Source organism: Lynx canadensis, chromosome D1, assembly GCF_007474595.2.
Source record: "Lynx canadensis isolate LIC74 chromosome D1, mLynCan4.pri.v2, whole genome shotgun sequence".
Classification (NCBI taxonomy): Eukaryota; Metazoa; Chordata; class Mammalia; order Carnivora; family Felidae; genus Lynx; species Lynx canadensis.
Window position 1 is genome coordinate 56,371,530 of NC_044312.2, and position 13,217 is coordinate 56,384,746.

The following is a 13,217-nucleotide window of genomic DNA, read 5'->3' on the forward strand; positions in this document are numbered from 1 at the left end:
TCTCTACTCTCCCAATCTAAAATGTCCTCCTACCCTTCTCTCACCAGGGGAATACTATTTCATCTTTTAAGACACCTCAGGCACCATCTTCCCTGTAAAGGTTTTCACGATCCCCTCCTGACGGCACTGAGTATTTCCACTTCTTTGAATCTTGGGTACCTACTATAAACTTCAAAGTGCCTGACACAGGGTATGAAATCAATAAATATGTCTTGATGGCTCTGATTACAAGTTTAATGGCCTCACCTGGACCGAAAGCCCACTGAGGTAGGATCAATGTCCTACTCATCTTTGCACACTCTCAGCACCTGGCCCAGCAGGTGACACAACCCAAGACATTCAGTGAATTGAGAATATGGAAGTGCCTTGCAGAATGCTAACATAAGATTTTAAAGTCCAACACTACCATGTGTGCTTCTTAAAATTTCTGATTGTGAGGCATCATAGGGAGCGAACAGGGCCTTAGAGTGAAAAATTACACATTTGTTTCATTTTATCTCCCATTTCATTTTCAGCAAACTGCACTAAAAAGCTAAACGAATTATTTAAAGGGTGGGAAAAATAGATTCAGCTTGTTGGACATACTAAGAAGACAGAGCTGGCAAAAGCTCTGAAAACCTAGGAAGCAGAATACTTTATAGAACACAAAAATAGAATCGAAGATTGATTATATCATCAGCTCATGTCATCCCTCTCTTAAAGCCCTGCAGGGTTTTCCCACTCCACTGAGAATAACACAAATGCCCTACGGTGGCCTCTAGGCCTTGGCTGACCTCCTCCTACCTTCCTCCTGCTCGCTACTCTCCAGTCACACAGGTCTGGTCTTTTTGGTCTTTCCTTCTTTCTCTCCTACTTTCCTCCCTTTCCCTCCTCTCTCTCTCACAACCAATTCCCATTACATTTACATGAGTACCTTATATGCACAGCTCTTTCAAGTATTATTATCTCATTCAGTCATCACAATAAATGAGAATGTAGATATTACCCATTTTATAGGTGAAGAAATTAAGCTGAGGGATTATATGATTTGCCCAAAATACAGGTCTTTTCTCCCATACCCCCTACCCTGAATTTTTTTTTCCAGATATATCAAGTTCATTGCTCCATTGTGAACTTTGTACTTGCTGCCCCCTCTTCGAGGAAAGCTCTTCCCCCAGATGTAGCAGAGAGTTGGATCCTTTCAGCCTTCAAATTTCCTGTCCAATGTTTCTTCTCAGAGAGACCTTCTCTAACTGCTTTCTCTAAAGTAGGTTCTCCTACTGTCTATAATAACATATTCCTTCATTAAATACTTGTTAAATACTTATTTTCTTATTGGTTGTCTCCCTCAAAAGATTGTACATTCCATGAAAGGAGAGAACATATTTGTTTCTTCTATCATTATATCCTCAAAATCCAGCACAGTGCCTGGCATATAGGTGTGCTCAATTAGTACTTTTTCCAACTGATCGTTGCTTTATATGCCCGGAACCTGGCACAAGGCTCAAGGTACTCAATAGGTTTGTTGAACGAATGAACGAATGAGGAAAAAGATGTGTTATGGCCTTCAGGACACCATAACTTGCCTAAAATTAACACCAAAACACATCTCCATGACTTATGGAGATTAGAAGGAACATTTTACAATGGAAACCAGACAAATCCGGGATAGATCGTTACCTAGTTTTGTGGTCTTGAGCAAGTCACTAACTAAATAGCTCATTTACATGCTATGTAATATGAGATTATACCACTTTCTTTATAGGTTTCCTTTGCTTTGTGAGGATTAAAGATAAGGCAAATGTAATGCTTTTACAGATCTAATCTTCTCAACATTAATGCAAACCAGGTAAGGACATGAATCAATATGTTCATAATATCGATTAGGAAATCAACTTTTGAGTTGAGTTTAGATGGCTTGCTCCAAATTACATGGTTTCTAGAAGGGGAAACAGGACTTAATATAGGTTTTCCCATTCCTATTTTATCACTCATATTATGTCCCAACTACTTGCTGTAAGGGTTGCTGTAAAGGCCAAAGTAGGTAATAAATCAGTCTTAAATGTTAAAGGACCATAAATAAAAACATTTTCTTTATCGGGAAATGGAGGAAGGTCTCAAACAAAACCTGTAATGCCGTCTTCTTGAATAACTTCTTCCCACATACATAATATGCTACCTTTGGGAATAATCTATAAAGCTATTTAATAAGCCTCAAAGCACTGCATAGGCTAGGGGAAAAGAACCCACTTTGCTAACAATAAAAAAAAAAAATCTCTTTACCAAAATGTCAAATAAAAGAAGTTCTTTCCTTTGGCCTACTGGTAAAGAGATTAGGAACTTTAAAATATAGCAATTACTATAAGTCACAGTCTATAATATCTCTAATGTAACTTTTTCTTAGTTCAAAGAGGACAGAAATGACAGTGTAACAAAAGTTGAGCCTGTGGTAGTAGGAATGTCACAAAATTAAATTTTCAAAGACGTTTCATGTTACCAGACATATGATTTTCTAAATAACAACAGAACAGATTAATGTTGGTTGTGCTTCTGCTCCCAACCACATACAAATCTTTCATGAAAATCAAACCAAAAGGACAGGGAGATTATTAGTATTCTTAAGAATGCCATTGTCTGATTTTCTTAAAGTCCACATAAAAACTATTTTCTTTTAAATTTCAAATATACAACTCAGTAATTTTTTCCCCATGATTAGAACTAAATATCCTCTTAAGTCTCCTATCAGAGAATCTGACTCTTTCATTTGGGAAGGGACAGAAGGTCCAAAAACCCTCTGCTAGGCAACCAACTCTTCAAGATATCTCTATTTTTTCCTCTGCAACCTACCCATATATCATATACACCAAATCTTTAGATGTAAAAAGAAATAAAATACCTTGGAAGTCCTCAGAATTGGGCAACTTGACACCACATACAAAGTAATCCTTATGCTCATTCTGTGAATACAACCAAAGAATGAAATTAATTCTTTTTCTGTTTAAAGCACAGAAACCCTAAGTTAAATCTCAGAGAATTAAGCAGACCAGCGTTAACTCAAAGATAATACTGTTCTAGACACAAAATATTATCATAATTGTTGAAGCTGGATGATGAGTACATAATGATTCATTATACTACCATCTGCACATTTATATATACTTGAAATTTTCTATAATATAAACATTTAAAACATCATGTCCAAGCAAAAAGCCATGTAAAATTTTTATTACAAAAATATCCCCACGAATCCATAGTTATAAATGAAGATTTTTCAATGGAATTAACAAAATTCTGTAAGCAACCTAAAATTCTATTAGCTTTCCTCAGAAAATTAGTCTTTTAAATTTCTTTTCATTAAAAAGAAAATAAAGCCATCAAGTTTAGTGATTTGGCTCTCTAAAAGAGAATTCTCATCTTTCTAATTTTATTGAAGTTTTACTTTTTACATTTACTCTAAAAAACTGGATTCAAAAACTTAACCTCCTGGCAGTTACCCCAGGAATTTCCTAAGTAGTACTAACAAATACAAATTAATTACCAGTTATATTTTTAAAGCAGTACACATGCATCTGCATGTATGCGTCAGAAATGCGGGACTCCTGGGGGGCTCATTCAGTTAAGCATCTGACTCATGATTTTGGCTCAGGTCACGATCTCATGGTTAGTGAGATTGAGCCCTGCGTCATCAGCTCTGTGCTGACAGCACAGAGCCTATTTGGGATTCTCTCTCTCTCTCTCTCTCTCTCTCTCTCTCTCTGCTCTACCTTGCCTTGTGCTCTCTCTCTCTCAAAATAAATAAATGAAAGAAAGAAAGAAAGAAAGAAAGAAAGAAAGAAAGAAAGAAAGAAGAGAAAGAGGGAGGGAGAAAGAAAAGAAAAGAAAAGAAAAGAAAAGAAAAGAAAAGAAAAGAAAAGAAAAGAAAAAAGGAAGGAAGGAAGGAAGGAAGGAAGGAAGGAAGGAAGGAAAAAGAGAAAGAAAGAAAGAAAGAAAGAAAGAAAGAAAGAAAGAAAGAAAGAAAGAAAGAAAGAGAAAGAAAGAAAGAAATGATGGCAGTGGATAATCTGGCTGAGTAAAAAAGATCATAAGGGAACCAGAAATTTATCTGGCATTCTTTCAGATGAAAATGAGTGCATTTCACCATCAAACTGCTATAAAAAAATCAAATGGTGCAACTGAATGCCAATTCATTCCAAATCTATTTTTTTAAATAGATATTAGCTTCTGAATGATTCATGACAAAGCATATGATTAAGACTAGAGCAATGAATTTTTTCATTGAGAGGAAATTTCAAACAGAAACCATCTTTAAAAAGATTTTTTCCCAGAAAATTTGAAACTTACCAAATCAATAGGGTAAATGTAGGAAAGCTCAGATAGTAATTGCCTGCAACGAATTGTCAACTGAGCATTAGTCTTCAGAAAGAGTTCTCTGATAAGGAAAGATAAAAAGCATATTTGTTAAAAAAAAAGTTTTCATGCTAATATTTATTTCCACATAATTGATGCAGAGGAAGATTAAATGGCCTGCAATGGGCCACAGAAACTCAGAAGTAGAGTCAGAATAATAGCTAACATGAATCCTGACCTATCTCTAAATAGTATAAGATCAAGATAACTATATACTGAGGCCTACTGCGTGTATCAGGCATCATGCTAAGAGATGTAAAGGGTACAAATAATCATTGACTGTGCACCTACCGCTATATGCCAGGAGCTTTACAAACGGCTTTACTTATTAGAATAATTCAATTAGGTTGATATTATTATACCCATTTTACAAACAAGGATAAAAAATTTAGAGAGGCTCAGTAAGAAGACCAGGGTCTCATTTAATCTGAAAGCCAATCTGATTTCAGGAAATATCTACATGGTATTATCTTTAAAAAGTATTCTATTTTTCACTCACAGCTACTGCCTGCCATATTAGGAAAATAGAATAAAAAGAACAAACAATAAGCCGTGGCATGAGATGATGCAGCTCTTCTCTTGAACTAAAGAAATAAGACCATGAGATAAAATACCCATAGAATAAATTACCTGCTCAATTGTGCTAATGATTAAAAAAAAAAAAAGAGGAATTCAGCAAAACTGTAGGTCAAAGTAGAACGTAAAAGTAGTAGTATAACACAAAGAGCATTAAAGAGTTAAAGGGATCTAGTCCTGCTTTTCTTGTGAGCTGGTCAAAATAACTTCCCAGAGCCTTGCCTTCCTATCTGCAAATTGAGAGGATTAGACCAGATGATCTCCACGGTTCTTTCCAGGTCTAACATTCTTGAATGCTCAATTGCTAAGGTTTCTTGAAGAAAAATGTAGGATGAGATGACTTTCCAGAAAAAGGGAGTAAACATGAGCAAAAGAACAGAGGTGGCATCAAATTAAGCATGTGCTGGAAAAAATAAAGAGAAAAACTATTAGCACCTATGAAATGAATGTTGTGGAGCAACTGAAATGAACTACAGTTTACAGTGCCAATTTGCTGAAGGTTATTTGAAAGTTAAGCAAAACAATCACCATGACTTCTTAAAAGGAGAAAAAATATGGTAAAAATAGTATTTTAAGAGGAGAGGTCTGATAAGCAACATGGAGGATGAACTGGAAAAGTGGAGAGACTGATGTTAGAAAGACAAGCTAGGAGCTGTGGAGGTAATCCAAATGGACGAACACTAAACAGGAGTAAGTCTGAAGAAAAGACCATAAGCTACACTACATGTGGAAGACAGGAAGAGGAGAAGATTCAAACATTAAGTCGTGGTGCAGTGGCCTTAAAAACTAGAAGAATAGGGGCGCCCGGGTGGCTCAGTCAGTTAAGCATCCCACTCCTGATTTCAGCTCAGGTCGTGATCTCACGGTTCGTGAGTTCAAACACTGCGTGGGGATCTGTGCTGAAAGCACCCAGCCTGCTTGGGATTCTCTCTCTTCCCCTCCCCTGCTTTCTCTCTCTCTCTCTCTGAAAAATAAATAAACATTAAAAATAAATAAGCAATACATAAATAAACTAGAAAATCAACTGTTCATATTTCTGATTATGCTAGGAGCTCTCGTAACTACTTTTAGCACGTGCATGATGCTCAGTAGGGTGCTTCATAAATGTTTGTTGAATAAATGAATGTGGCACTGATGTGTGTGGAATATAAATGAATACCAGCAGCTTTTACAGAATCCTGCTTTTCCAAATCCTACGCTTAAGGTAAACTCAACACTCTTAACTATTATTCTCAGTGTTGCATTTACCTTTTCGCAGTACACTCCTTCCTCAATTCATTCAGAGATTCCTTCTGGAGTTGAAGCTTGAGGTGCTCAGTTGAAAATGCACTTCCTAGAGACAGATGGAGGAAGACAATTCCAGATGTAACACTGCAGATACAACTGCTCAATCACAACCAAACACGCAGAGCCCATCCCCCGACTATGAGACAGCAATAGAGTTCAGAGGCAAAGTAAACTGGGGATAGAGGTCTTCTGGGGGAATTAACTAGAAAAAACTTCCCTACTTGTTCAATTTTGACACAAGTCCAGCCTCTAGCAGGAGTCAAAGAGTAAGTCAAAGAGTAACCTGCCTCCAGATTTCTGGATTGCTGACCAAGAAACCCTGATGAGATTTCAAAATTCAGACTTCATTTAAAAAAAATTTTTTTAATTTTAAAAAAATTTAAAAAAAATTTTCACCTTTGAGAGACAGAGAGAGACAGGACGTGAGGTGGGGGCGGGGGCAGAGAGAGAGAGGGAGACACAGAATCTGAAGCAGGCTTCCAGCTCTGAGCTGTCAGCACAGAACCCGATGTGGGACTCAAACTCACTGACTGCGAGATCATGTCCTGAGCCGAAGTCGGATGCTCAACCAACTGAGCCACCCAGGCATCCCCAGACTTCATTTTAAAAGAAAGCGGCTATAGACTCTGGTGTTAATGCTTATTCACTAAAGGTTCATCAATTGTAATAAACAGATCTCTCTAGTGGGAGATGCTGATAATGGAGGAGGCTATGCATGTGTGAGAGTTGGGGATACATGGGAAATCACTGCAACTTCGGCTCAAGTTTGCTATGAACCTAAAAACTGCTCTAATAAATAAAGTTTATCTATTTTTTAAGTAGTTAATTTCTTCTCACCCACAAATGCTATACAACAACGTTTCTGAGAGTATAAAAAGTAGAAAAGGAAAAATTACCTGCATTTTGACTGCTATCGTGTAGTTCATAAATATAAGTAGTTTTAGCTACAATCACAGTGTGCAGGAAATGTATATTCTGATTTTTCCATATTATGTCATAAGCATTTTTACATGTTGACAGATAGTCTAAGTTATAATGTTTAATGGCTGTGTAAAATTCAACTCCGTGGATATGAATTATATAAATATTCCACATTTTAACTGATACCCCAAACCCCAAACCCATTACAGAACATTTAATTTCCTTTAAGTGTTTGCTTTAGCATTACACAGAGATTAGTATTTGTGTTTATATGCCTGATTGTTATATTTACATCAACTTCTGGAACCTCCATGTCCATTTATGTGATCATAAAATCTTTCTACATCTTCCTACTCTAAGAAATGAGAGCATCTTCTGTTCTTGACAATCCAGGCCTGATAGCACCAGAAATACTGAAGCACAGAAAAACAATCTTAGATCCAGACACACTAATCTTACAAAGGGGTTTGGTTTCATGAACTATGATCCAACAGGAAAAGGGGCCTTCAACTATTCTGCACCTCTCCTGCGAGAAGGAACGAGAAGTACATTACTGAACATTATACAGTTTAGACCTTAGCACTAAGTTCACCAACTTAAGTCATTTTATCAACATATTTCTAAGTACCCTTCTCTTCTCTCACACCTGTATTTAAATGATCCACATGTTGGTAACTTTGCCCCCCAAACAGAACATAATCAAGGAGCACCACTCATCTCCTTTAGCCCCAGTATAATTCCTCCCCAAATCTTAATCTTTAATGATTTCAGATGACATTCAGATTGACAACTTTCACCCCCCACCCCATGTACGTGTTGAACGATTACCAAATATTTGAAAATTTCCAGATTTATCTATTAGTGATTTCTAGTTTATTTCTTTTAGTCAGAGACCATATTTTGCATTATTCTGATTCTTTTTTAATTTGTTTTATGATAGCAACTATGGCCTAACCGAATGTTCAATGCGCGTACGATAAAAAGGTATATTCTGATAGTGTGCAGTGGGGTGGTCTGCTGTTAATCAGGGCAAGTTAGTTAATAGTGTTAAGGTCTTTATCCTTACTGATTTTCACTTCCCTTGTTCTATGAATTGCTGAGAGATGAGTGTTGCAGCTTCCAGCTTTAATTATAGATTTGGCTATTTCTTCTTCCAATTTTATCAGTTTTTTTTTTTAATTTTTTTTTTAACATTTATTTATTTTTGAGACAGAGAGAGACAGAGCATGAACGGGGGAGGGTCAGAGAGAGGGAGACACAGAATCGGAAACAGGCTCCAGGCTCTGAGCGGTCAGCACAGAGTCCGACGCGGGGCTTGAACTCACGGACCGCGAGATCATGACCTGAGCCGAAGTCGGCCGCTTAACCGACTGAGCCACCCAGGCGCCCCTATCAGTTTTTGCTATATACACACACACATTTAACACTGTGTGTGTGTAGTGTATACATATACGTTGTGTATATATGGTGTATATATGGTTTGCATGTGTGTATATATACATATATGTATATACGTAAATATACACATGTACATGTATACACACACACTCATATATAGTGAAGCTCTGTTATGTTCATACATATTTAGAATTGTCATATCTTTTTGTGACTGACCTCTCCACCATAATGTAAAATCTGTCTTTATCACAGGTAATATTCACTGTTCTGAAATCTCCTTTTCTAATATAATATTGCCACTCTGGCCTTCTTTTAATTTGTATCTGCATGGTGTACTATTCCCATTCGTTTACTTTTAATCAACCAATCTATCTACCCTTATATTAAAGGGGGTTCCTTACAGATAGCATTTAGTTGGGTTTTTTTAAATGTAAATTAATCTGAACAATCTCAGTTTTTTAACTGAGGTATTTTGATTGCTTATACTTAATATATCATTGACATTTAGATTAAAATCTACCATTTGGTTAGTTGTTTTCTATATATTCTACCTATTCTCTGTTCCTTTTTCCCTTCTTTTTTCATGCTTTTGAATTGAATATTTTTTTACAATTCCCCCTTTCTTCACGATTGGTTTAGTCTTATCTCCATTTTATTTTTTAATTTTTTTTAATGTTTATTTACTTTTGAAAGAATGAGACAGACAGAGGCGTGAGTGTGGGAGGGGCAGAGAGAGGGAGACACAGAATTGGAAGCAGGCTCCAGGCTCCGGGCTGTCAGCACAGAGCACGATGTGGGGCTCGAACTCACAGACCACGAGATCATGACCTGAGCTAAAGTTGGACACTTAACCGACTGAGCCACCCAGGCGCCCCAGTCTTATCTCTATTTTAAATTTTTCGTGGCTGCCCCAGAGTTTACAGTATATAACTTCAATAATTAAGTCTACCTTCAAATATTATTATACTACTTCATGTAGAGTATAAAAACCTGAAAATACTATACTCCCAATTCTTCCCTTCCCCACTCTTCACATTCTTCACACATTTTACTTTATGCATGTTATAAACCCCAAAACACTGCTATTTTTGCATTAGAAAATCAACTGTCTTTTATAGTAATTAAAAATAAGAAAAAATGTCTTTATAGTATCTTCAACCATTTCTGGAGATCTCATTTTTTGTGTGTGTAGAGCCACATTTCTGTCTGGTATCATTTTTCTTCCACTGAAGAAATTCTTTTAACATTTCTTAAAATGTAGGACTGGTGGTAATGAATTGTCTTAGTTTTTTGTCAAAGAGTCTCTTTGCACGTCAGTTCAGGTAATTTCTATTGATCTATATTCAAGTTCACTTATTCTTTTCTCAGCTGTGTCAAATCTACTGGAGTGTCCGTCAAAGGCACTGTTCATCTCTCTTACCATGTTCTTTATTTGTAGCATATCCATTAGACTGTTTCTTATAGTTTCCATTTCACAGCTGAAATTTACCATCTATCCATACTGGTTATCCACCTTTCAATAAAAGCCCGAAGCCCATTAATCATAGTTATTTTAAATTCTCTCTCTGGTATTCCCAACATCTGAGTCACTACTGAGTTTTTTTCCTCTTTTGAGTTAAATTCTTCTCTTGACAACATTTTGTTGGTGGCGGTGGGAGGGGAAGGGATAACAATGGGTCTTTGTTTTGTTTTTGCTTTTCTTTGTTTCAAAAATTTTGATTGAAGGCTCAACATCATGTGCAACAGAGAGCATGAGACAACAGAGAAAGAAAAGGACATGCCTCTTCTACTGTTAATTTGGGGGCTGAGTCAATATAATCAGGAACTAAGCTGGTTTGGGGTTTTGTTGCTTCCATTTTGTTGCTACCTTCAACTTCAAAATTCTTCAAATTTCCTCTAACTTCTCCTTTTTTGGAGGTGGTGATGGTGGAGATGATTTGCTGGATGCTTTTGCTCAATGAACTTGTTCCACCCTCAGATTTAGGGAACAAGTTCTGCCCTATGAACCTGCACCTAAGTAAGAGTGACTCACTATGCTCTTGCCTCTCCTCAAGTGGTACACTCCATGCTTTCTATCCTGGTTGGGGAGGAGAGCTGAGTTTCTCTTTTATCTCATTTGAGCTAAGCAGTCCCTGTGCCCTGAGGTATCAGGGTAGGGCTTTCTCTCAGCGATACTGTCCCTCCCCTAGGGACAGGAGGTTTCTAATAGTCCAGGGCCAACACTGTTTCTGCCTCACCCCCAAGTGTGATAATGTTTTCTTTTTCTTCTTCCAATCCTTCACTTCTGTCCTAGAAACCATAGGGCTTGCAGCTCTTCCTCCAGAGGCTTAGTGCTTTTGTTCTTAGAGAAGAGTTATGCTTTCTAGCAACAGCATCCATTCCCCTTCCTCCAGACCTATACAACCACAGGAGGCTTTCTACATTTTCTACCCTGTCTCCAATCTTTCTTGTGAATATCCATTGTAGGTCCACACAGAGTAAACTGCAAGGAGGTGTGAACTGCTTACAGCTGCTATAGTCTTACAACAGAACACACTTAGTGGTTAGCAATTTGTTAAAAATTGTAGTGGAATTACTTTACCTTCTTAGACAGTGGCCCAACTTCCTCCCATGCTCTGCCACTGGTGAGTCAGTCCTCACATCCTGTCTCTTCTTGGAAATGCCCATCTTTTCTTACATTATCAGGCTACCTGGCTGCCCTGTAATCTTTAATTCTCCAGATGCAAGAAAAGCTATGATTTTGTACATTATTCAGCTTTCTCTTGTTGTTAGGGTGGAAGTGAAGTTCTTACTACCTTTCTACATCCTCCACAGGGGCTGGAAGTCAAATCTGAGGATGCTAATTTAATTTTTTTTTTTAAGTTTTTCTCTGTTCTTTGTATTTCCTGCTCCTTTGGGGTCAGCTATTCCATTTAACTTGGACTTGTTTATACTGTTTTCCTCAAATATCTGATGATCCTTGGTTTTCCTTCAGATCCATGAATAAGTGATCAGACTGATTAGTATAGGCAACTAGTGTAGGTTTCCTTTGAAGCTATAAAGACTTATTTACATGAAAGGCATTGTTCCTGGGTGCCAACTCAGCATAAGTGGGTAGGTCCTGCAGACAATTAGGCTTTTCTTCAGAGTATATATGCCATACTGGAAGAAGGTAGTACTGTTACATTATTGACAACTGTCAATCTTAGGACTGGGTTACTCTAGGGCATTTCACTTCTAAGTAGAGCTGTCTTTATGTTTTCCCTCTAGGTCAATTGTAAAAGTCCACAGTCAGGCTCTGTTCCACCTTCTATGCCAAACCCTTGTCCCATGAGACCTAACCAGGTCAAGAATCCATTATGTTTAGAAAGCAGCTGGAGCAAGGGAGGGAAGTCCAGGAAGGGAGTCCAAATCCAAAGAAAAGAAAATGGACCAGTAGGCCCAGCTCCCCTAATTACTGCTCCATCGTTCCTGATCTCTGTACTTGGAAACTCCAAGTTGAGGCCTCTGAGAGCTGCACCAGAAACCCCCACATCAGCCTCTTCCATTTTTGTGCCAGGTGGCAGTTTTTCTCTACTCTAGCTGATGCATCAAAACAATCCTATCTATACTGTGTCTTCGAGAGCTGTGTCAAAATCTTTGCTATTCTAATGGTGCCCTCTCTTACCTTTACCACCACCACTGTATCTTTACTATCATATCAGTGGGTCATCGAGAGGGAGGGAAAGCAAATGAATGCGCTTAGTTTACCATATTCCAAAATCGTTTTCTGGAATGTTTGGTCCTGTCCATTTACACACTAACGTTCCACTCTGTTAGGAAGATGGCCCCTGTGTTCAGCAAAAACTCAGGTCAGACACTTTAATTTTAATAGCCAAATGTCAATGCTGTCTCCTGTAAGTCTAATAGCTAAAGAATATGAATCTTGCTTCCATCAACAAAACACAACACAGACTCTTTGGGCCCTTTCTCACCAGAGACTTTGGCCTCAGACTGGATAATGGCCAGCTCCTGTCAAAATTACAGTTAAAACCAATAAACTGTCATTCTTCTGGGTTTTCTATATCATGTCAGATGACCAAAAAGCAATATACTTGAACTATTTTAGTTTCCTTCCCTGCAGACATGCTTTTTTTGAACTATGATTTATGATACTGCCCTTCTCAAGGGTTAAAAGATATTTCTTGCTGTAACTTTTGCAAAATTGCAATGACTATATTTCATTATGATGTTTAATACATTGCACATTCTTCCCAGAATTTAGTGCCAATAAATTGTTTTCTCCCTAAAGAATGGATCTACTTCCTTATAACATGTAATGGGAAGCACTTGACTCCTTTCATAATTCTACACAATTGGCTTGATGGCTAACAATGTCATAGCTAATTTTAGTGCTTCAATACAATAGGTGGATCATATGGGAGGCAGTATACTATATTGGAAAGCCCATGTCCTTAGGAATCAGAAAGATTTGGGCTAAAATCCTACCTATGCTACTTTCAGAACTCTAAACAAGTCTCAGCTTCTCTGAGTTTCATTTTCCTCATTTGTAAAATGGGGATAATTTCCCTTTTGTTCAACATTTGCATTCTCTCGACCTGCTCCCATGAAGCTCTAAGTGGGTAGAGAAAATTATACAACCAGTCTGATTGATTTTACTTTAAAAATAT

At 37.5% G+C, this 13,217-nt stretch overlaps 1 protein-coding gene across 1 annotated transcript in view; it reads right to left on the reverse strand.

Moving 5' to 3' along the window:
- UVRAG (UV radiation resistance associated) overlaps positions 1-13,217 on the reverse strand; it is a 293,487-nt gene that overhangs the window by 126,304 nt on the left and 153,966 nt on the right. Inside the window, exons 9-11 of the mRNA XM_030333127.1 lie at positions 6,211-6,295; positions 4,321-4,408; positions 2,876-2,936 (exon numbers count right to left, since the gene is read on the reverse strand). Of these exons, the coding sequence (XP_030188987.1) occupies positions 2,876-2,936; positions 4,321-4,408; positions 6,211-6,295 (234 nt within the window). The remainder of the gene's footprint in view (positions 1-2,875; positions 2,937-4,320; positions 4,409-6,210; positions 6,296-13,217) is intronic.